Source organism: Hibiscus syriacus, unplaced genomic scaffold, assembly GCF_006381635.1.
Source record: "Hibiscus syriacus cultivar Baekdansim isolate YM2019G1 unplaced genomic scaffold, ASM638163v2 tig00112114_pilon, whole genome shotgun sequence".
In the NCBI taxonomy this organism is placed as follows: domain Eukaryota; kingdom Viridiplantae; phylum Streptophyta; class Magnoliopsida; order Malvales; family Malvaceae; genus Hibiscus; species Hibiscus syriacus.
In genome coordinates, this window is record NW_024063255.1 from 411019 (window position 1) to 434598 (window position 23580).

The 23580-nt window shown below is 31.9% G+C and overlaps 1 protein-coding gene, 1 non-coding gene and 3 pseudogenes across 2 annotated transcripts; 4 read left to right on the plus strand and 1 right to left on the minus strand.

The window, feature by feature from the left end:
* Positions 1-1191: 1191 nt before the first annotated feature.
* Positions 1192-6698, minus strand: LOC120174534 (ethylene-responsive transcription factor WRI1-like). Its single transcript, XM_039181349.1, has 7 exons — positions 6505-6698; positions 6321-6403; positions 6108-6116; positions 5246-5334; positions 4996-5120; positions 4321-4397; positions 1192-1995 (listed from the first exon to the last, which is right to left on the minus strand). The coding sequence occupies exons 1-7, from the start codon at positions 6696-6698 to the stop codon at positions 1328-1330; spliced, it is 1245 nt and encodes a 414-aa protein (XP_039037280.1). The 3' UTR covers positions 1192-1327.
* Positions 6699-9251: 2553 nt separating this feature from the next.
* Positions 9252-12334, plus strand: LOC120174564 (annotated as a pseudogene).
* A 5267-nt stretch (positions 12335-17601) lies between these two features.
* On the plus strand, positions 17602-18326 carry LOC120174645 (annotated as a pseudogene).
* A 609-nt stretch (positions 18327-18935) lies between these two features.
* On the plus strand, positions 18936-20608 carry LOC120174646 (annotated as a pseudogene).
* An 867-nt stretch (positions 20609-21475) lies between these two features.
* On the plus strand, positions 21476-21549 carry TRNAN-GUU. Its single transcript has one exon. It is a non-coding gene; the product is annotated as a tRNA-Asn (tRNA).
* Positions 21550-23580: the final 2031 nt, after the last annotated feature.

Here is a 23580-nt window from a genome sequence, read left to right on the forward strand (position 1 = left end):
TCGACCATTACAAATGGTTTAATAATAGCCCTAGGTAAGTCTATAGTGAAAGGGATGGTGGATAGTAGGAAATTCAAGAAGGTTATAGACATGAATGAGGAAATGACCGGAAAAAGATTCGACTTCTAACATTAGTATCTATAGTTTTTTTAATGTTCGTTGTGTTAACAATCGATATTCATATTGGGTTTTTAAACTTTTTGGGGGTGCTTTCTTGAGCGTTCATCCTTTTATTAGAACCGACGTTGGGCAACGACTTATTATGACCAAGTGAACCTCCTGTGTAAAGAACAAGGCTTATTTTAGTGAAGAAGAAAAATTAGGTGAAAAAAGTGAAAGAGAAAGGAAAAAATATAATGATTTTTTTTAAATTAACTGAAAATTTTTAAAGTTAAGTGATGAAAATTGTAATTTACCCGTTTTATTTTCTTTAAACATATAATGATATAGAAGATTATTTTTCACATTTTAATTATTTTTTATGTGTTGTATTCTTGTCATGTATAATATTATAAAGTTGCTTGTATTTATCGATAAACATTCACAGATTTTGACATTAAGAATTGGCGTAAAATTTGATGTATGAAAGCATAATTTTTTTATAAAATTATATACAAACTTTAAGGATGTGAAACTACAAATTTTCGAGGGATATAAAATTAAATGACTAATAACTTTTTAAAAAAAATCTAAATTATAAAAATTTAAAATTTAAAAAAATAAAACTGCCCTCGCAATACTCTTTCAGTCCATCCCTACTTTTCATCAAGTTTTGAGGATGAAGACATAATCCCTAAACCCGTCCAATGTTCTGTCATGGTTGATGAGCATATCATATATGTTCAGTATTAGTAAGTAATTTTATTAGTTCAATTGTCAATGATTTTTAGAGGAGATAGTTAAAAACTCTCAACAAACATCTCTTTTCTTTCCTAGGTTATGAATTTAATACACATTAAAAGTAAAAATATTAAAAATAAATAAATGTATTTGAATAAATTTGATCTTGTTAAATAAAAATTTATTAAATTTATGATTTAGGTTAAAAATCTAATTTAATATTTTTATAAAAAAAGAAGGGATTATCCAAGATCAATGCAATGGTATAATTCTCTTGTCGTTATACCACAAATTGGATCAAATATATTTGATGAGATTATAGGATCAAACAAAAACAGTTTTAAGTTTTTTTTTTCAATTTAATTAAACAAAGGTAATGCATAAGAGAAAAAAAAACAACAAAAAACCAAAGATAAGTTGAATCCTTGGCATCCATCTACCATCCACCCACAACTGATTTCCAACAACAGACTCCAAATACAAACTACTAAACAGAGTAGTTACAAGAAACCCAGGTCGTCGATGAATACGGAGAATCTAAATCCGATGACGGAGATGACAACCGCTCTTTCCCATCTTCATCTACCATGTTCATCGAAACACCGACTTCAGTTGCATCATCCAATACACATTTCCGATTAACCTCTTCTTTGTTAGGGGACCCTAGGTTGAACATCAAGTCGAAGTTATCCTCGAACCCTGTAGCATGATCGAACAAGTTCGGCAATTCATCGTTCCCATCGAGAGGGATGTCTGGGACCAAAAACGATGTCAACCCTGAATCCATGCAGAAACTCCATGCTAGCTCATTGCTATCGGTAGACTCGATACCGGCCATTGTCGTCGTCGTACAGTCGATGCATAGAGGAAGCTGCATTTGCATGTACTGAAAATGTTCAGATTTTTCAGTTTCTTCGTGCCTCGGTTCTTGTTCTTGCTGCTGCTGCGGCAGCTGAAGTTGTTTGTTTCCTACGGATTCTGTTCGTCGAGCTTCATCAGAGTCGGGAATTCGTTTTTGCGTTTGATCAACAAACACAATTCCTTTCTGCTTCAAACGGTCTATGTAATGGCTAGCATCGAAATTGGTCACAGCATTGGTCCCCCTATACTCCAATGCTGCCATATCATAAGCTGCAGCTGCCTCCTCCTGTGTGTCTTCAAAAAATAAAAAAAATAAAACATAAGTAAATGATAATTTAATAAATAAAAACAGAGAATAAATAAATGGTGAGAGACAAATTAAATCAGACCATTTAATTATAAATTAAATAATGTGGATCAACCTTTTCATATTCGGCAATTAAAAGATAAGATTAGGGATTCACATGCTCACATTAAATCTTAATTAGATACTGCACTGACAATTTTCTATTAAGTTTTTTCCAGACCGGAATATGAGAACAATGTCTGCACTCATACATTCGTACTTAACACTCAATCTCAAATTCGAATGAATATATGATGTTTCATACAAATCTGGATTTTTTTTTTGTTGAGTAACATGTTGGTAATCATATACAAGAGTGAATGTTGTTTAAGGCTTTAAGCCACCATTTGAGAGCATGATGGAAGGCACCGGAACCACAAGGCATCGATCGGACCGGTCTTGCTCCATGTTTCGAAACATGGTGAGAGGTACCCGGTGACGGAACCATGTACACCTTGGGAGGGGACTCCCCGTCCCAACTTTTTTGTCTGGTAATATTTTAAATCTTAACAGTTAAATATTAGTCAAATTCAATCATGATTCCTCCCAACGGTTGATCATAGTTTCATTCTTAGAGATATCTAGTGAGACAGGCCGAGGTGCCACATTCGAACCTTAAACCCTAATTATTTAAACTAAGAATGGAAGTAATACAATAATAGGGTTTAGGGTTTCTTGTCTTTCCCTGATCCTAAATCCATTCCTAAATGTATCCAACGAGACAGGCCGAGGTCCCATATTCGAACCCTAAAACCCTAATTGATCAAACTAAGAACGAAACTAATAAAATTTAGAGTTTAAGGTTTATTGTATTTCCTTCAATCCTAGATTTGAAGTAGTTGAGAAGATGGATAAAAGTAATGCCCCTATTAAATTCATTGAAACACAAAGGGAAAGAAAATCACATGGCTTTGGTGCAACCAATCTACTTTCATCAAACAGACAAAAAATTCCATGATAGGCATATTCAAATCCGATATTTCTCTATTAATCACAATTTATAAGTATGCTTTTCACAATCAGTAAATCGTACTAATATAAAAAACAATGATAAGAGTATTGAAAAATAACACATTGATTTCTAATTCAGATTGAATTTAATTGAATCATACAATTATTTTTAAAATATTATATCGAATATTTAAATTTTAAATCTTTTTTAAAAATCACAACAAAACCTTGTCAATGATTCTACTCACTAAAGGGGGAATTAGAGTGTCATTTAGGTGACCTAAAGCAAAACCTAATCTTCTCACCAAGTCACGAGATCTCTGCTGCCTCTTACTCAGCAAATATTATCTATATATTTAAAAGGCAACAGAATCTCTTAATGGGAGAGTAATGGTCACGTGCCATGCTGCCACCATTTTCATGCAAATTTAAAATAAAAAAGTTTTGAATCTAGACAGAGATATGCAGCTTAACTACATAAATGCCATTTATAAATTAAATTTTTTAAAAAAAGTAAAGAAAAAATCAAAGCAATTTGACATCCATAGCAGCGTGTGACAGCATTTGAGTGAGAATTGTATGGTAAAATTGATGTTTAGTCCCCTTAAAATTTTATTTTAAATTATTACCATAATAAATATATTTTAACTCAAAATAATAATTTATAATTTATTTATTTAAAATTTAAAATTTTAAACTAATGATAACATACTAAAAATGTATTTTCACCTCTTAAAAGTTTTCAATTCAAAACTCTAATTTTCTTATATTATAACAACAATAACAATATTAACCGAATTAAAACTCAATCGGTATTAACATGAGTATAATCACTTGACATTCCAAAATTGTTAGATTTTTTTATAAATGTTTTTCAAAAAAACTAGTAAATAATATAAAATTAATAATACTTTTAAAAAAAATATTAAAACCACTTTAAAAATAATTAACATACATTAAAAGAAAATTGAGACCATTCATAAAATCTTTTAATTTTCAACACTGCAATCTAAATTTTTTGATTTTTCCCTAGATATTAACCACAAATATTAATATTATAAAAAGGGAGTTTCCCTGCTTTATATATATATATTAAAATGGGCCTTGGAGTCTTGCAAATTAATTAATGAAAAACATTGGATCCTACTATATTAACAACATTGGGACCATATATTAAGTGATAAGATCTCCCCCTCCGTTGTTTTTATTTTATTTTTAGTTAGCATTAATAATATATAATGTACACCTATTTTTTAATTTTTTATGTATTTAAAAACCATATATTTACAAATGTAAAAATAAGGGATATAGAGAGAGCTTACTATAGGTTCCTAAATAGAGATATTTGTTCCCAAAAACTCGACCAATTCGAGCCTCCCACCTCCCATTGTGGTGATGCCTGTAAAAAAAATAACAATTATTAATTATCAATCAATTTAATAAAATAAAACGTTACATTCCTTTAATACAATTAAGAATTTAAAAATAAATTAAAATAATCATCATAAATATATATTTACAATATTAAATCTTTGTAACCGGTCAATAAATTAAATAATAATATTTGTATCAAAATTATTATAATAAAAAACAACAATTTAGTACATTTTTGGACAATTCTAAAACTAATTTTATATAAATCTTCAATTAATTGCCCCTCAGACTCTTAAACCCTACTTCTATAGAAAACAAAAATATAGAAGAGGGTCCACTAAAATTGATTATTTTACCAAACTCGCGTGGTATATATATTTTAACATCTATTTTATTTAAGAAAAATAAAAGTGGTTAAATATTTTAATTTACCTAGAATCTGCAGTTCGATTAAATAAATAAAAATTACATTAAATTATAAAAAGGACGCGTAAAACATAATATTTTTTAAATAAAAAGATTGAATCAAAACTCGAATAAATTCTATATTCGAGTTTTGATTTAATTGGTCCAATTTTTATAACATTTATATAATATTTATATAATTAATTAAGAATAAGTACCTAGCTACCCCGCGGTACTGGGAGACTCCTCTGGAGAAGCCATTGCTACGACGTCGTAGAGAAGCCAAGTACTCTTCCTTTGTCACATTCTTCATTTCCTCCATCTCTTTTTCGTATCTTTCTTTCTGCATCGTTAAAGTAACAATAAATATTTTCTCACAAACCCATCATTTATTTAGTTAATTAATTAATTAACCCATTTTAAGCGATTAATAATAAAAGTAAATTATGAACAGTTTTAATTAAGTACCGGGAAATTCAGAGTAGTTTCAGGCCCCCAAAACTTGAGGGCAACGAGATCATAGGTTTGAGCTGCTGCCTCCTCACTATCATAAGCCCCTGCATTTCACATGTAACAATTATGATTTTGAATTCCAGTGTACTTGAGTATAATTATAATATAGTTATATATATATATATATATATAATCTAGTTATTGTTGAGAGATCTTTCGATTATATGATTAGTGGAAATCTCCAACAATCAAATATTGTATTAGCGAGATGATACTGTTTTTTTGTCACCCTACTCTGGAAGCAAGTCTTGGGAGCGTCTCGAAAAGAGAAGTTATAATCTGAATATGGTGTAGGATATAGAACACTTACTATGACTTATCTCTAAACACCGACGTCTGTGTAATGACTCAATTAAGGGTTTAATGGTGTCGAAAACTTGATTGTAGAACTGACAAAGCTTGAACGACCAATTAGTGAATAATGGATAGATAAAGGTTCGCTCCCTTGATTTCGACTCTCTACACTATTCACCAAATAGTCCTTCAAATTTCCCTAACTCTACATTCAAGTCATCAATACCGTAAAACTCTTAATCAGGTCATTGCACGCCTGCACGGTGTTTTGATGCTCGAAATTAAGTCAAAATAAGTGCTCTACGCCCTACACAATCTTCGAACCATGTCCTACCTTTTTGAGATACACCCGAGACATGCTTTGAGAATACGAAGACAAGATTTTGGGACTCGACAATATCCAGTTGTAGCTGGTTTCAACTGATCGTACAATCGAAAGATCTCTCCACAGATATTACAAAATGATTATTTAAAAATATATTTACTTAAATTAAATAAAATGCAAGTAGATCGAAGGACTTACCTAAATAAACTATGGAGACGGCAACAAAAAGCGCAAATAACGTTGAGAGATTGACCAAATGAATAAAAACAAACAGTCAGTACACAAAATACATAAACTTGAAAGATAATTCTCAATAATGAAAATATATATATAAACAAAAGATCACACAGATCTCCTTGAATTTCTGTGTTTCCATTTAACAATTCCATTAAAAAAAAGAGTAAAATTAACCTTGTCTTCCCTTCTTGTTCTGCACATTGTTCCAAGAACTCTTGTCCCATAGGTGAGCCTCAAATCTCCCGGTCCATCTATGCCTGTGTAATTTTACTCACACATGCAATGAAAATCAATCCAAATTAGCATTTCACATTAATTTCATTAATTACGTGAGAAAATTAAAAAAAGAAAAGAAAACCTGGTGACTCCTCTGTAAATGGAGCTTCTTCTGCCATTGTTGGTTTTGGCATTGTTGTTCTGATCACAGCTTCGGTTCTTTCTACCCCTTTTAGCCTTGGGTTTTTCCGGTAAACTCCGAGGCGTATCAGATGAAGAAGAAGATGAAGATGCCAAGCAAGAATTGGTTGAAGAACAACTTGGAGACCTCTTCATTTTTCAACAATGTCAAACTTTTCTCCACTCATACAACACACTTAGATTACACATACATGTACATGTATGTATATGTATATGTATATGTTGTTTGTGGTGTGAAAATGGTGAGTCTTGGTGGTTTACCAAAAACAGAGAGAGAGTGGAAGGAGGAGGAAAAATGGGAGAGGTTTATAAAAAGGAAGATGAAGGAGAAGAGAGTGTTGGTTGGGTTAAAATTTAACTGTGTTGAGTTAGTTGAGAAGAAACAGAAATGGGCCTAAACCCCTAACACTTGGCTTGTGTGTGCAGCCATGCTGCCAATGGGGTTGTTCACTTAGGCTGGCAATTTTTATTGTGGTTTCAAAGAATCTCCCCCTTCTTCAATCTCAACCCTTCACCTCTCTTCCTACTTTTTATTGGTTATGGGTCCGCACTTTAACGTTTATTCGAATCTTGATTATAATATTTTTTAAAGATATACTCAAGATAAAATATAGAGAGGATCAAATTATCCAATTTTAAAAATATAAGGACTTTACCGAAGACATGTATAGATTTACTTAGGGTAGGTAGGTAAAGTGTTCACTCTAAAATATGAGTTTATTTATGTTATCTTACTAATTGCGTACATTTTAAATTTTATTTGTGTTTATTTTATTTTTATTGTTAATATATATATGTACACAGTTACATCTATCTCTAGACCTTTGGAAACATGTCACCCTATTAAACTCCTGTATTGCCCATTCATCTCTCATCTTGTTTTTTATTGGTTAAGATTATGGGTGGACACTTTAACATTTAAGGTTTGAATCTTAATTATGACATCTTTAAGGATAAATTAAGATTAAATATTAAGTGTCAAATTATTTAATTTAAAAATATAAGGACTTTGTCAATAATGAATATAGATTATAGTCAAGATAGGTAAGCCTCTGTCGTTAAATATGTGTTTTTTTATGTAAATTATTTATTTTATTGATTGTGTTCACTCTGATATTTTATTTATGTCCACCCGATTTGTATTGTAAATGTATACGTGTTTATCCTTAAAAATATTTTTAGATCTACCACTAGATCTTAAGAAAACATATGTCACTGTATTAAACTCGTGTAAAGATTTTATATTTCAGTAACAACTTTTGATAGTACCTCAAACAATATTCATAGTTCAAATTCTGATGTAAATAAAACAAATTAAATTAAGAAAATTGTTCCAAAAAATTATGAAATATCTAATTTGAAATAATCATAATAAAATAAACCTAACTAATACATTTTATTGAATCAATGTTCTCAAATCATTTGAATTCTAGACTTATAATTAAACAAAGTAAAGATTAATACTATATTTTAAATAAATAAATAATATTAAAGTTTTTTTTATTAATCACGGGTATTCAATCTATTGATCGATTATTTTGAATTGCAAAGATCTATCAAGGGGTGACTCTTTCAACCCAATTGTTTAATCCATTCATAAATATTATAATTCGAATTTATAGTATCATTGAAGAAATTTAATGTCTCGTCTCTCTAAAACAATTGGTTGTTGCTTAAAGATTGTTTTAATAATAAATCAAAGAGTAAGGAGTAACAAACATGGAACATGCAGCTTATCAGAGTGTTTCACAGTTTAAATTTTAATTTGCAGAAATTACAGGTGGCTTAAAACAACCGAACTTTTCTAACTACACTGGTGCATGCACCTCACTTTTATGTTTTTTTAATAATACTTTATTTCTCTATTTTTTTAAAAGTTATGATTATTTTATTTTTAAAAAAATGTAAATTATGATTATAATCTTTAACAAAGGATCTTAATTATTTTATTTAAATATTAAAAAAATCATAAAAAATCAATATATAAAACTAATTATTATTTATAAAAAAAATAATATTTTAGTGTTTTTCAATTGAATTGATATCCAATTAACTAGTGAAACCAACATAATAAAAAGTTTAATAATAGTATGTATAGATATATTTATCTTTTCATACTTTAAATCTTTGATATCAATAATCAACTTATATCAATTCCTTGATGATAAAAAGATAAAAAATTCTTCTGATAAATCTTAAATCCGATCTTCATCCTACCTAGAGAGAAGTGTAATAGAAGATTCTAAGGGAAGGGAATGCTCATAGTGGATCTAAAACTCATTAACTAAGAGAATATGAGGGGACAAAGATGAACAGTTTGACCAAACGACTAAATGTACTTACTCATAAAAAATTAATTTTAAAATTATAATAGATAAAAAAAATACATTGCATAATGCCAAAATTAAACCCCCAACGTTTACTAGAATGATCATTTTGCCCCTAATCTAATTTTTGGAGCATTTTGGCCCCAAATTTTCATTTTAGGACCAAAAAAACCCCTAACAATTGATAGAATAATCACTTCGCCCCTTATTTTTTATTTTTTAAAATATTTTTACTCTCAACGTTTTATTTTAGGTTTAAAAAATCTCCTATTTTAAATCTTAAAATAGTAGATGGACTTTTGACATATTTAAACCTTTAGTTTCAAACCCTCGTCCTCGTTGTCAAACTTAGCTTTTGTAGCACGCAGTCTCAGTCGCACCCCTCTCGACTCAACAATCTTACCCTTTCTCCTTCTCGCCGACGCCGTTACCGTCTCACCACCACCACCACCGACGACGAAGAAAACCCGGCAATTAGTATTCTTGATACAGTGGAGCAATTCAGGCATTGGTATGTTGTGCAATATGTCACTGTAGTTTTTTTTCGGACGCTCGTGGCTGCATTTTCAAGTAATAAAGCTAATCATATGTAGCCTTTTCTTTTCTTCTTCTTTTATTGGTAGTTTTCTTGGCGAAGAACGAAAGGCGGTAAAAGGAAATCATGGATGATAAGCTTATAAAATCTGTACATTCCACAGTTTTCAAAGACTCGGATTCACTTGAAGGGACTTGTACTAGAATTGAGGGTTATGATTTCAACCAGGGTGTAAACTACTCTACACTTCTCAAATCCATGCTTTCCACTGGATTTCAAGCTTCCAATCTTGGAGAAGCTATTGAAATTGTCAACGACATGGTTGGTTTCATTTATTTATTGTATTGATTTCAATCATTTATGATTATTTCTCAAAATTATAGATATATTGGATGCATATTTAGTGTAATTGAAATTCATGGGTTTGCCTTTTAAATAAGTATATACTCAAATTAAAACTCAACTGGTTTTTATGCAATGCATACATTTCATCCTCACAATTGATATATTAAATGAAACCACAATTTGAATGTTCAATTTTATGTTACCACATGACAGTTAATGTTTTGGAAGTTATCTTGTTGGCTTAATTCATAAAAGTATTATTAATCAATGAAGCTAGATTGGAGGCTTTCTGATGAGACTATAACCGAGGACAGCAGTGAAGAGGAGAAGGATCCTACCTACAGAGAATCTGTGAGATCCAAGGTGTTTTGGGTTTTACATAAAATCTTATTTCGTCTGGTGTTCGAGATACTGTTCGATATCTTACTGAGCATTGCATGGTGAGTTTCAAATCACATAGTATTTCAGAATACAGATTTTATTATTTGGCTTCATTCCAAAATCTGTCATCGTTTTCTTGGTTCTGTGTGCACCTTGATTTAAGTAGTGTTGCTTTTGAAATGATTTCAGGTAGATGTAATTGTAACTACAACTGGTGGCATAGAAGAAGATCTTATAAAGTGTCTTGCTCCAACATATAAGGGTGATTTTTTGCTACCTGGTGCTCAGTTACGCTCAAGAGGATTGAACCGCATTGGAAACTTGTTGGTTCCTAAGGACAATTACTGCAAATTTGAGGATTGGATCATTCCAATTTTTGATCAGATGTTGAAGGAACAACTTGAAGAGGTACTTTCACACACACATAGACTCTGCCATGTCATAACCTTGTTGATCCATCGTTTTCTCTTATGTTTGTAGAGTATCCAAGTCCGACACATTTCCAGGTATGGGTATGGGCTATGACCCTCCAAAGATTTCCCAATTTCCTATAAATACTTAGAGAAAATTGTAACATAGTGCCAGGCACGTCCATATATATGAAACTTGTACCTGAGTCCAAGTAAACATAGATCATACCCTCTAGTTAGTCTGATAAGTTTGAATTGGCACAATGATTTTGGGACCTTTTAGTTTTCCATAAATGCTGAAAAGATGATTTCTCAATTCAATTTATTTTGTATGGTAGAATAGTTCAGCTCTCATTTGTACTCTCTTCCAGATATTTGAGTTACCGTCAGTAGTTGTTTCTCTTGTGGTTAGTGGCATCTGCCATTTCTGTTGATTTCCTTCTTACTTCTTGTTTTTGCTTTTAACAGAATGTATTGTGGACACCGTCAAAGTTAATTGCACGCTTGGGATGAGAAATAAATAATGGAAGTTCATACCTCTATTGGGCGTACAAGGCAAGTGTTATAACAATTCAGCCTAACGCTATGAGAATGTAACTGCTTTTTCCCTCGCTTTTGTGTAGGTATTTCTGTATAATCATCATTCATTAACTATGTCCCCATTGAAGTTATATATGTTACTAATAAAGTTAGTTATATATTTTTTAATCTATTTGAAATATTGGATTTTTTGCTGCGAAGAGATTGCGATACTGAACTACCTACATTCTTTCCTTTCTACTACAATGTAGATTCTAGTCATGCCAATTACTATCATAATATCATCTTGACAAAGTGATTGAATTTATTTATTACTGAAGAAGGTCCCATTAATGAGTTCCCAAGCAACTGGAACGTTATAGAACATGTATCTCATTTCATGTTTAAGAAGTTTATCTTTTCCTTTATTAGGAAGGTTAGGTATCTGGTTTTGTAATTTTGCTCTATGCAATTGAAATCTTTAAGGACTTGTCTGCATAATGTTAGTAGCATCCAATTTTCCTTCTGCCACTCATTTTTGTTATTTATTTGTGTATTTTTCAGAACAATATTCCTGTTTTCTGTCCTGGCTTAACAGACGGCTCTTTAGGGGATATGTTGTATTTTCATTCTTTCCGCAGCCCGGGTCTGATAATTGATGTAGTGCAAGGTAGGTCTTTCATATTTCATCTTCATTGCTTGTTTACTGCTGCTTCTTTAGGATGGAGATATGATTATCTAGCTAGATTTCTTTTTGAGCAGAGATTAGAGCCATGAACGGTGAAGCAGTCCATGCAAGTCCTAGGAGAACAGGAATGATAATTTTAGGAGGCGGATTGCCGAAGCATCATATCTGTAATGCTAATATGATGCGTAATGGTGCCGATTATGCTGTTTACATAAATACGGCTCAAGAGTATGATGGTAGCGACTCTGGAGCCCACCCGGATGAGGCTGTTTCATGGGGAAAGATACGAGGCTCTGCTAAAACAGTTAAGGTATGCCTTTGTAGTACCCTGCCGCTTCTCAGCCTCTATCATTAGGTACTCTCCACAAATTATATTTCAACTTTAATAAGTTCTGTCATTCCTCGGTACCCTTTCTTGCCTTCTACTTTTATGTACTTTAGTTCCTGACCCGTTTCATGATTGTATCGAATCAGGTACATTGTGACGCAACTATTGCTTTCCCTCTATTGGTAGCCGAAACATTTGCTTCAAAGTCGAAAAACTTTGCAGCATAGTGATGCGGATTCATCTACTTGTATTAGTTCTGGTGGCATCCTGAGGAGGTAAATTATACTTTGCTATGATATAACTAAATCATGCTGAGAATTGTTTAATTCTGTCTTCTTTAAATAGGGTTTATATCGTAAGAAATGCGAGTGTTGGAAAAATCTCATATCGACCTTTACGAGTTATTTAGAATTTTGGTTGTATTGTAGTTGTAGATCTGATTGATGAATTCAGAAAGTATCCGAGGCTTCCATTTTCTGGCAATATGTCACCATTCTCCACTCCCCTAGGGGCCTTTCTTAATTCCAGTGGGAGTAGTACCATTCTTCGTTATTAAGTTCTAGTCATACTCGAGCACGAACCAAACGATATCAGTGGTCAAAGGGATGACTGTTATCCCTAGAGGTTACGGGTTCGAACACGACGTTTGTAGGGATGTTTGAGTATTCATTGTCAAATGATTAAGAGTTTTGCGAATAGATATTATCAATCAAGACTAATAAAAAGAAGTTTTAGTCATATTCGAAGATCTTGATTCTTGATCGAACCAACCCCATCGTGGATTATCACATTAAGCATTCATAAAGTCTATCACGTCCTTAACAGCTCCAGTCATGTAAGAGAGAAATTGCATTTGTCGTCAAAAATGGAAAATGAGTTTTACCTTTTAATTCTTTTTTGAACTATCACCTCTCTCATGTTCATTTAATGTAAGTGTTTTTATTTTGGCATTTTACTTTTAAAAAAACCTTTTAAAAATAATATATAGCAAATACAATTACATTATATTAATGATAAGAAAAAATTGTTTAAGAAAAAGTATTTATAACTAAAAAAAAGAAAATAAGAATGTTTGCTGTAAGATTTAAATTCAAAATCAAGTGACTATAAACAAGTCTAGACGAGCAAACAATGTGTAATTATTTAATATTTCTCCAATAAAATATTTTAACATGTTGATTTGGTGTTCACCGTGCTTTTTGGATAAAAAATATATTTGTTACCTGTACTATTATTAAATTTCTAAATTGATATTGATTTGATGTTAATGCAATTAAAAATTTATTAAAATAATTTTGTATAAATAATAATTAATATTATTATTTTGATATTTATATTTTTAGAATCTATAAATAAAGCAATTAAAGGTCTCTGTTCTATAGATCGAACATAAGTTCAATTGGATAGCCCACACGGCGAATTGGTAGCAAATATGAAACTCCCGATTATTAGAATTAGGTTTCGATCAGTGGATATTTATACTTCTAGTATCTAAATTGTTATTTTAATTTATAAATTTTAATAATAATTTTTATTTTTTTTTAATTTTAACGAGAAGAATACATAATTTTATTTAAGAGTAAATTACATGTTTAGAATATAAATTATTATTTTTGTTTCATTTTAATAGTTAAACTTTATTTTGTTCAAAATCATACCCAAAATTTAATTTATATTTCAATTTGGTACCTTGCTGTTAAAAGATTAACAAAATTGTTGACGTTATATTTTTTTTTGATGACATGACATTATTTTTTAGTGACATGTTAACATTTCCGTTAAGTTTTTAACAATATGATACCAAAATGAAACCTAAAGCAAACGTTAAATATGATTTTAAAATAAAATAAAGTTCGAGTATTAAAACGGAATAAAAGTAATAATTCAGGTACTAAATTTATAATTTACCCTTTATTTTGTTACTAAATGTAAGAGCAAAGGACCTCAACTAGTGTTCCCGCATCGTATCCCAAAACAATTCAAAAGTATTAACAGAGCTCAATGCTGCGAAGGTAAGCGATCTGGTTTCCTCTTCTGGGTATTCAAAAATTGGATTCTCAAGAACATCAATCAACCGAATTATTTTCCACTTTTTTCAGCTGATTGGGACATCCTCTTTGGTTCGATATTATGGTGCCTATGGACGCGTCGAAACCGGCTGTTGTTTGAACCAGAATATCGTGCGGAAGAGAGTGTATTGCAGACGGGAAGACGCCTCCAAATGGAGGCAGTGCATGCGCAATCTATGCGGACAGCCATGGTGGGTAATCACGCCAACTCAGTCAACCGGAATGCCTCATGGTCAGCTCCTCACTTTGGGTGGATCAAGCTCGACACGGATGGTGCTCAGCGGGTTGATACAAGACTAGCTACGTGTGGCGGCGGTGTTTTCCGAGTTCATGAAGGTGCTTGGCTGTCGTTTTTCGATACCAAAACTAATGGACGTTGTTCGGTTTCGGTGGTTGAATTATGCGTCATTTTCATCAATTTATCACGAGCTTTTCTAACGCAAGAGTACCATTTTTTCAGTTTCTTAGTTTAAATCGATAAGCTTATTTGAAACATGATTTTTTTTTTACTGAAAATGAGGTGTTCATAATTGTTTTTGCGCTTCAAACAGATTTTTAGACCAGAAACGCTTATAAGCATTTTCAAACGGCCCTTAAAAGGAATTGGAAGCTGCTTTTTGTCTACGCCTCAGGGGAACGTAACTGAGTGGCGGATGTTACGGCGCGGCTGGCCTGGAATCGTCCCTTTGATGTTCATCTTTTCAACGATCCTCCTCCAGAAATAAACTTGACGTTCTATGAAGATGCACGAGACTGCTAGGAGTTTTGACTAAGATCGCTTTTATCGTTCTAGCTTTTAATTTTTCTTCTTTAGAATAAAAATATATATACACATATAAATCTGAAATTTATTTTATTGAGAGAACATCTAGAAAAAAATAATTAATAAATTTTTTACAATGAAATTTAAATATATTTTATTAATTTTAATTAGGAATAACATTTACTACATTTTTTTCACACATCCTTTCTCTCCTCCTAGTTTTACATAATTTAAATAATTTGATATTATATATATTGACAAATAGACCGACAAATATATCATATATGCGCATATGTATATGGTAATATATAAAATATTTTTCAATTTAATTATTTTTACCTTATAACCGAATTAAAAATTAAAATTGAGTTGAACAAGATTAGGGTTTAAGGAAAGTAAATGAAAAAAATGACTGAAATTTATTGGATTTAAATGTAAGAAAGGAAATAATGCTCATTTGGATGAGGCCCGAGGGTAGAGTTGAGTAAAACTCGACTTGAATTGATTTCGAGTTGTAATTTTATAAATTTGATTTGACTTGACAAAATTACAAATTCGAATTGAATTATAAAATAGAACTCGAATAACTCAAAAAATTTAATAATTAGTAGATTGATTTTCAAGTTTGAGTCGAGTCACTCGACTTTGTATGATATAAGTATATCACATATATAAAATATGAAGAAATATATATGTATTGTATATGGTTACCGAAAATTATTGAATAAATTTTATAAGTTCAACTCGACTCAAAAATATTTTAAATAAAGTTTGAATTATAAAACAAGACTTGTTAACTCAAATAACTTATAAATTTTTTATTCGATCGAACGCTCATCCTAATTGATGGTTTAGTATTGTGTTGGGATAACAAATCTTTTCCTGACCTAATAAGGCCATTGCTTAGTTAAAGGAGAGATTACTGTGTTCGTAGATCACTGTGTTGATCCTTCTAATTGGCCCCCATTGGCACTATCGATACATGTTTTGGTATTCGACTAGCCGACTAGGGATATAATCGGGAGAACATTGTTGACCATGGAAAAATAGTCAATAATAGTGAACTAGTTGGTACGGGATTGGATAATATTAATCGGGGAAGGGACAGTAAAGTTAATAGGTAGTTTAATAATGTAAATATAAACGACGTAATTAAACGAGGTAATGAGCAGGGACGGACGGTAGGACACATGTGAGGACGATCATTTTCTTAAAAATTTTAAATTAATATATAATTTTGATAATTATTTATATTTTTAATTAATAATCTATTTTCATTTTATATAACTTTGTACGTTCATTTCCTGGTAAAATTTTAGAAATTAACCCTTAACATAAAGTTATCTGTATGGCTCTGATAATGAGGGTTTACCTCTATAACGTGGAGAGAGATGAGGACCCAAAAAAATTGAAGAAGTCAAGGACGAACCAGATGAAGAAATTGAAGATGAATCATTAAAATATATTGAATAAGGAACAAGAATGATGATGAGTTGTAAGAGATCGATGATGTTTTTTCACCAAGTAAAAAAAGGGTATATTATACATTTAGTATTTAAATTATTATTTTTATTATATTTTGGTGTTTAAACTTTATTTTATTTAAAAATATACCTAACATTTAGTTATCCTCAGATGAACCTAGTGTTGTGGAGGAGTTTTAATAAGTTACTCTTTGGTTATTTCTACGAATTAAATATTTTTAAGTTTTTTATTCCAAAATTATCTTTCTTTAGTTATTTCTCAAATCATGATATTTTTATTTCCGTCTTATTTTTATAATATTTTGAAATAAAAAAATATAAAAAATCATTTAGAGGAAAATCGAATCTTCATGTTCCTCTAATATTTTAATTGATAGAAAATTTTTATAAAAAAAATCAACAATCTCACATAATAATTAGACCATTTTTTTACTATAAACAAAACAAATTTCCCACACCCTAATTTTTTTTAATATTTATTTAATGATGAAGTTGTGAGGAAGTGAGGAAATTGGATTATGGTAGTGGATGGAGAAGCTAAGAACGTGGAAACTTGAGCTCCCACAAGAAGATGATAACTCAATGCATATCTATATCTTGCAACCTCATCTCCTTGTCCCATGCATCTACCTTTTAATTGTTTTTTCATTAATAGAATATTATCTTCCATGAATATGATTTATAACACCTTACTCCTGTTCACAAGTTGTTTGGCTAACTCTCAACCCACTTTTAATGAAAGTAAGGATGAACACGAGATTCGAACTTGATGAGTTTCGACTCGAATTGATCTTATTGGTTGATTTTTTTGAAAAATATATTGAGTTCGAATTTAGGGTAAAAATATTTGACCTGATCTGACCCCAAAAATAATATAATTATATATTTAAGAAAAATTAAAATAATATCTTTTCCTATATTATTTTTTTAATTAGATACTTATTTATTGAATAAAATAAAGAAATCTTTTTACAAATATATTTGTATCAAATTGAGTTCGAATTTATCTCAAAAACAAGTCAAATTTCGAATAATGTGAAATCACCCTAAATCCAAGTTAAATTAGATTTCAATTGGAGTTTATATTTTCGGCTCAAATCAAATTTATCGAAAACTTGACCTAACTTCAATCGGATGATCCATTCCCCATTTTCTCCACCACCAAATCCCAAAAAAACAACAAATCTTATCACTTTACTCAAAATCTCCACTCCCCTCAAGCTCTAGCCATAGAAATGGACCTGTTTTGCTTATTTCAGTGTTTTCTCCTCCTTTCTCTCATCATTCTTTATTGTTACTACTTCTTCAGATTACACCATAAACGGATAAACAATCACGGCTTCAAAACCTACCCCATACTCGGTTCCTTGCCTGAGTTCTTGAAAACCAGCACCGGTTCCTCGATTGGACGACCAAGATCCTACGGCGGTGTCCCGGGAAGATCCATGGGGTGATAACGGCGAATCCTTTGAACGTGGAGTATGCTCTGAAGAACAACTTCGAGAAGTACCCGAAAGGGGAGCGGTTCATTTGGATGCTCAAGGACTTCCTCGGCCGAGGAATCTTCAACTCCGATGGCGAGCTTTGGAAGATTCAAAGAAAGACGGCGAGCTACGAGTTCAGTACCAAATCGCTTCGAATTTTCATGATGGATAGCGTTAGGCTCGAGATTTCCACGAGGTTGATCCCTGTCCTCTATCGGCTAATTTACTTAACTTACTTAACTACACCTTTTGTCTGTAATATTTTTTTTAACATCCGTTGATCAATATTTTCTGAAGTAGTACTCATTCGTCTGACGTGGCTCAAAGGCGCATTTCTGGGGACGCGTTTTCGTGGGATTCTGATGACTCGGATATCACATGTGGAAGGCGCATCTCCGGAGACACACCTTCCATTAAATGTCATAAATGACCCTTCTAATATTTTTATGAGTTAATTGTTCAAACTATAACATTTATTCTAAATTAATCTTAACCTTAAACACTTGAACACTTTAATTTTATCCCTAAATTATGGCTAATATTAATTGATATTCAAACTTTTGAATATTCTAAATCTACCCCTAGATTATACCCTCATTCTAAATTCATCTCTAAACTTTCGAACATTCCAATAATTCCCCCTAAAACATTAAAAAGTTTGAGGATGAAATTAGAACATATAAAATTTTGGGGATCATTATAGAATGAGGGTCATACCTTGAAGATGAATTTAAAATATTCAAAAATTTAAAAACCAATTTAGAATAATTATTAAATTTTTATCGAACTATTTAAAAATGACCATTACATTTTTATCAAAATATTATAAAATAATCATTAAACTTTTACACTTATTATAACATCACATTGATTATTTTAAAATAGATTGATAAGTCCAATAATCATCTTATTATTTTTAGAAAATAGATGATAAAAATAATCATTTAAATATAATTCAATGACCTTTGGTAATTGGTATACTTGACCCTTTAAATATAATATAGAACCTTAACCTCATTAAATCATTTAGTGGAAAAGAATGGGGAAGGTGGGTGATGTTTCTGAATGCCAAACCCGTAGGTAATGTTTATATTTCCATTCTTTTTTTTAATAAAGCTATAGGAGAGGAGTAGGGGTAGTTGGGGGGAAACGGATTAGGGCATTTATGACATTTAATGGAAGGCGCGTCCCCGGGGATGCGCCTTTGAGCCACGTCAGCCGAATGGGTGCTACTTCAGGAAATATTGGTCAACGGGTGTTAAAAAGAGAATATTACAAACAAAAGGTGTCAGTTAAGTAAATTAGCCGTCCTCTACCAGGCTTACCAAACCAATCAGGTATGCTTGGAAATAAAATATTTCTTATATTGTTTATTAAGATACAATTAACCCTTCTAAATAGGAACATTTAGACGCTAAAAAGTAAAATACTCTAAAAAGAGAATAGGAGTTAAATGACTATTTTTCTAAATTTTAGGAGCCTTTTTACTATAAAATAAAATGAATCTAAAATACTTGAAGAAAAAGAAATAAGAGTCAAAATAAGTATTTTAACAAATATTATAGACTAATTTTGATATTACGCCTTGTGTTATTACTGATAAAGTACATGCATATTCATTAAATTATTTTGTAACATTTTTTATAAATACATTTGTACAAGTTATAAATAATCATAGAATAATAATTTAACTCATGAATGCATAAGAATTTCCTTTGTTTTTAACAGGTACTGGATTTGCAAGATATTTTGGAGCAATTCGCTTTCGATAACATATGCAAATTGGCTTTCAATGTCGACCCCGGTTGTCTCGCCGGCACCGGAAATGGTTCTCATTTCATGCGTGCCTTCGAAGAGGCTGCAACGCTCAGTTCCGGTAGATTCATGTATGCTTTCCCCTTTCTATGGAAGTTAAGCAAGTTTCTCAACATTGGATCGGAGAAGAACTTGAAGAAATCGATCGAGATCGTTCACGAATTCACCTATAACATCATAAACACAAGATTGCAATCCAAAGACGAAACCGAAGACAGAGACTTACTCTCCAGGTTCATCGAAAACGACGACAATTCACCTGAGTTTCTCCGGGATATCATCATAAGCTTCATCCTAGCAGGACGAGACACAACATCTTCAGCTCTTAGTTGGTTCTTTTGGTTACTATCACAAAATAAAAACGTAGAACGAAACATACTAAACGAACTCGAAACGATACGTACACAGTATGGAAAAACCATCGGCGACGCTTACACATTCGACGAACTACGTGACATGCACTATCTTCACGCATCGATCTCCGAGAGTATGAGATTGTACCCGCCGGTCCCCGTCGACACGAAAGCATGTCTAAACGACGACATACTTCCGGACGGTACGTTCATAGGGAAAGATTGGTTTCTCACCTATCATGCGTATGCGAGGCGATATGGGGCAAGAATTGCGAAGAATATTGGCCGGAGAGGTGGCTGGATGAGCATGGGAAATACAGGCAAGAGAATCCATTTAAATTCCCCATATTCCATGGGGGACCAAGGATGTGTTTAGGGAAAGATATGGCTTATATTCAGATGAAATCGATTGTGGCAGCTGTGATGGAGAGGTTTGTGGTGGAGGTTCAAGGGAAAGAGGAGAGTCCACAACACTTGTTGTCTTTAACTCTTAGGATGAAAGGTGGGTTACCAGTTAGGGTGAAGGAAAGATGAAATTTACTGCCATATGGAGTATTTCCCCCCCCCCCCCCTTCAATTTACTTAAATTATTAAGATATGAAATTTTTGTATGTTTACTAATTTCTAAATTTAATCAATACCATGAAAATAAAAGGCCTTAATTGATATAACTAGCTAATTTCTCGAAATATTTAAGTTGGTAAAAACATCAAATAAAAAATATATTTTTGGTACCTAAATTATAGAAGGATAGAAGAAGTGGTTCGAGATCTATTTAAAAAAGTCGAAGAAATATTAAAAATTATGTTTTTTTAAAATAGTTATAGTAAAGATTTGCTTGAAAATAAATTTGATTGGTTTAAGTCCTGATTTAATGGAGAATTTGAATCGAATGAAAAACAAAGAATATTCAACGTTGTTAATTAAAGGAGACATGCGACCAAAACAAAATATGATTGTTAAATTAAAGGAGTTTTGTTGGATATTTAATCTTGATTGAGCTTCATAACTTTAATTCATCAAAGTTGGTGGCTATTCATCTTAATAATCGTGTTTCAAGGCTTGAACATGATTCTCTTATTAAGAGTAGGATGCCGCATTTCTTGAATGTGTTTGGTTCATTGATATAAGATTAACTCTAAGAGTATGATTATACAATGTACTCACATTACCGATAATATATGTTATTTTATTTGATTGATTTAACCATAATAAAAGATTGTGATATTTAATGAAAAGAATAAAAGATTATTTAAAAACTCATTTAAGTAATTATTTATTTTTAGACAAATTTATTATTTATTAGTCTTAATTATCATAATGAAATCACTTGCTCCAAAGATTCTTCCATCCTCACATATGTATGAATAATTACAAGAAATAAAAACATAAAAGTCGTTTGAAGCAAAAGGCTGGAATAGCTCAGTTGGTTAGAGCGTGTGGCTGTTAACCACAAGGTCGGAGGTTCAAACCCTCCTTCTAGCGTCAATAGGCTTATAAATGAACTGAACGTTCAGTGAACCGTTCATGAACCGTGCGGTGAGAAGCTCGTTTAATTGAATGGACAAACACGAACAAAGGGCTCGTTCGTTCGTTAACGTTCGTGAACGTTTGATTATATGTTCAAACAGAGGGCAAATTGAATATGTTACGAAGATTATTGAAGTTGTTTGGATTTCATGAAGATTGTTTTGTTGAACAAATTAACTTTAAGTCTTTATTATGTTCATGTAGCTTATTTATGATTTATGTATGCTTATGTCGTATTCGAACAAATTAACTCTAAAGTTGCAGGTTATATTAAATAATTTTAAGTTGTTATTCTTATTGTTTATTTTTTTTACATTCATTTGTTGTGTTCGAATAAGTTTTTTGTGTGTTTGTGTTGTTCGTTTATGTTCATTTATTATGTTCGTTTATGTTCATTCGTTTGTATTCGTTTACGTTCGTTTATGTTCGTTTATCACTTAAATGAACGAACATGAACAAGCTATATTCCTTAATGAACGAACATGAACAAAAAAAAATTTGTTCGTTTATTTATTAAATGAACGAACATGAACATACCTCCGTTCTTGTGTGTTCAATTCATTTACATGCCTAAGCGTCAATGAATTTTGCAACTTATCCTATTAATGGCCTATTAGCTCAGCCGGTTTAGAGCGTTGTGCTAATAATGTGAAGGTTATGGGCCAAAATATTATTTTTCACAATTTTTCCAACCTCTTTACTTGCTTTCTCCTGATCAGGGAGGCCGTACCTCCTCCAGCTGGAATAAAGGCAAAATGGTTCAACTAATGAAGCAACAGGAGTCAAGGTAACAATTGGAATTCATCTGATGGGAACAAATTGTCCTTCTTGTATTGTTTGACATGTCGTGGAATCAATTGATCATGTTGTTTGTGATTGTCTTGTGGCTCCCCAAATCCAGTACGACCTACAAGTGATTAATGAATAACATTAGTATTTCACGATGGAATTTCGTCGTTCCATTGTTATCAATTGTGTTTCATCAAAATCCTCTTGGTATTGTTTACCTTTGGGTGTGAAGTGTCGTAATCGAAAGATTTTCCAAAGGTGGGTTGTCTTTAACTCTTAGGATGAAAGGTGGATTACCAGTTAGGTTAAGGGAAAGATGAGCCTTTTGTTTTTTTTCTTTAGAAAGAATGGTCTCATCTTTTCTTTTCTCCTTTGATGATGATCACTAATAATTGTATGATCCAATGAATTAAGTTTTGTTTGATTAACACTTGAGTGCTAGATTCATAGAACATTTTCGGAAGAATAATCTTGAATATCTAACATCCCTTAGGAAGCTACAACTAGTTAATATGATATTTGATAGGTTCATGTGACCTACATAGCCAAATCCAATGCCACATGATTGTATCTACCTAACAGGCTAGTCTACGAATAGCTAATATAACTCTACGACTGACACACATTTACGCGTGCCTATAAAAACTCTCAAGCATGACCGAGAGATGGGATGTGACCTCAATGAAACCACCTGACCTTTACTTAACTACTTCATGTTTTACCTCTTCATAGAGACAAAGCACTTTGACACCAATCAACGATCAATCCACCACCAACTACAACTCGCTGTCCAAATCAAAAAAGGTGAACCGCTAATAGCCACCACAACCCATTTGGACCTATCAACAATTATCATACGGGAGTTTAGGCACATTTGACAAGCTCTTTATTGTATTGAATTCCCCCAATTCCATGGTAGATGTGATCAAAGCAAACACTTATTTGTGATAAAAGAATCTCAATCACACTGCCATTGTGATTGCAAGTAATACTAGGCCATTGGCATCGACTGGAAGTATCGTTGCTGTATATATGAACTAAAGCTTCCCCCTCCAACTCTAACTCGATGTAGATACTGCAAGTGAACTAAAGTGATTTCAAATTAATTTTTGGTAAGACGTAGATACTTCAACCGCAAGTGAACTTATGATAAGATATGGATAAAAGCACAGAGAATTGAAAGACGGGTGGTGCTCT

What these genes read in the sequence shown, in the direction of transcription:
- LOC120174534 (XM_039181349.1), bottom strand. Translation starts at nt 6,698, where the DNA reads ATGAAGAGGTCTCCAAGTTGTTCTTCAACCAATTCTTGCTTGGCATCT. An exon ending in ATTTACAGAGGAGTCACCAG is followed by an intron (nt 6,404 to 6,504) that starts GTTTTCTTTTCT and finishes AAAATTACACAG; the next exon opens with GCATAGATGGACCGGGAGAT. An exon ending in CAGTACCGCGGGGTAGCTAG is followed by an intron (nt 4,398 to 4,995) that starts GTACTTATTCTT and finishes TTTTTTTTACAG; the next exon opens with GCATCACCACAATGGGAGGT.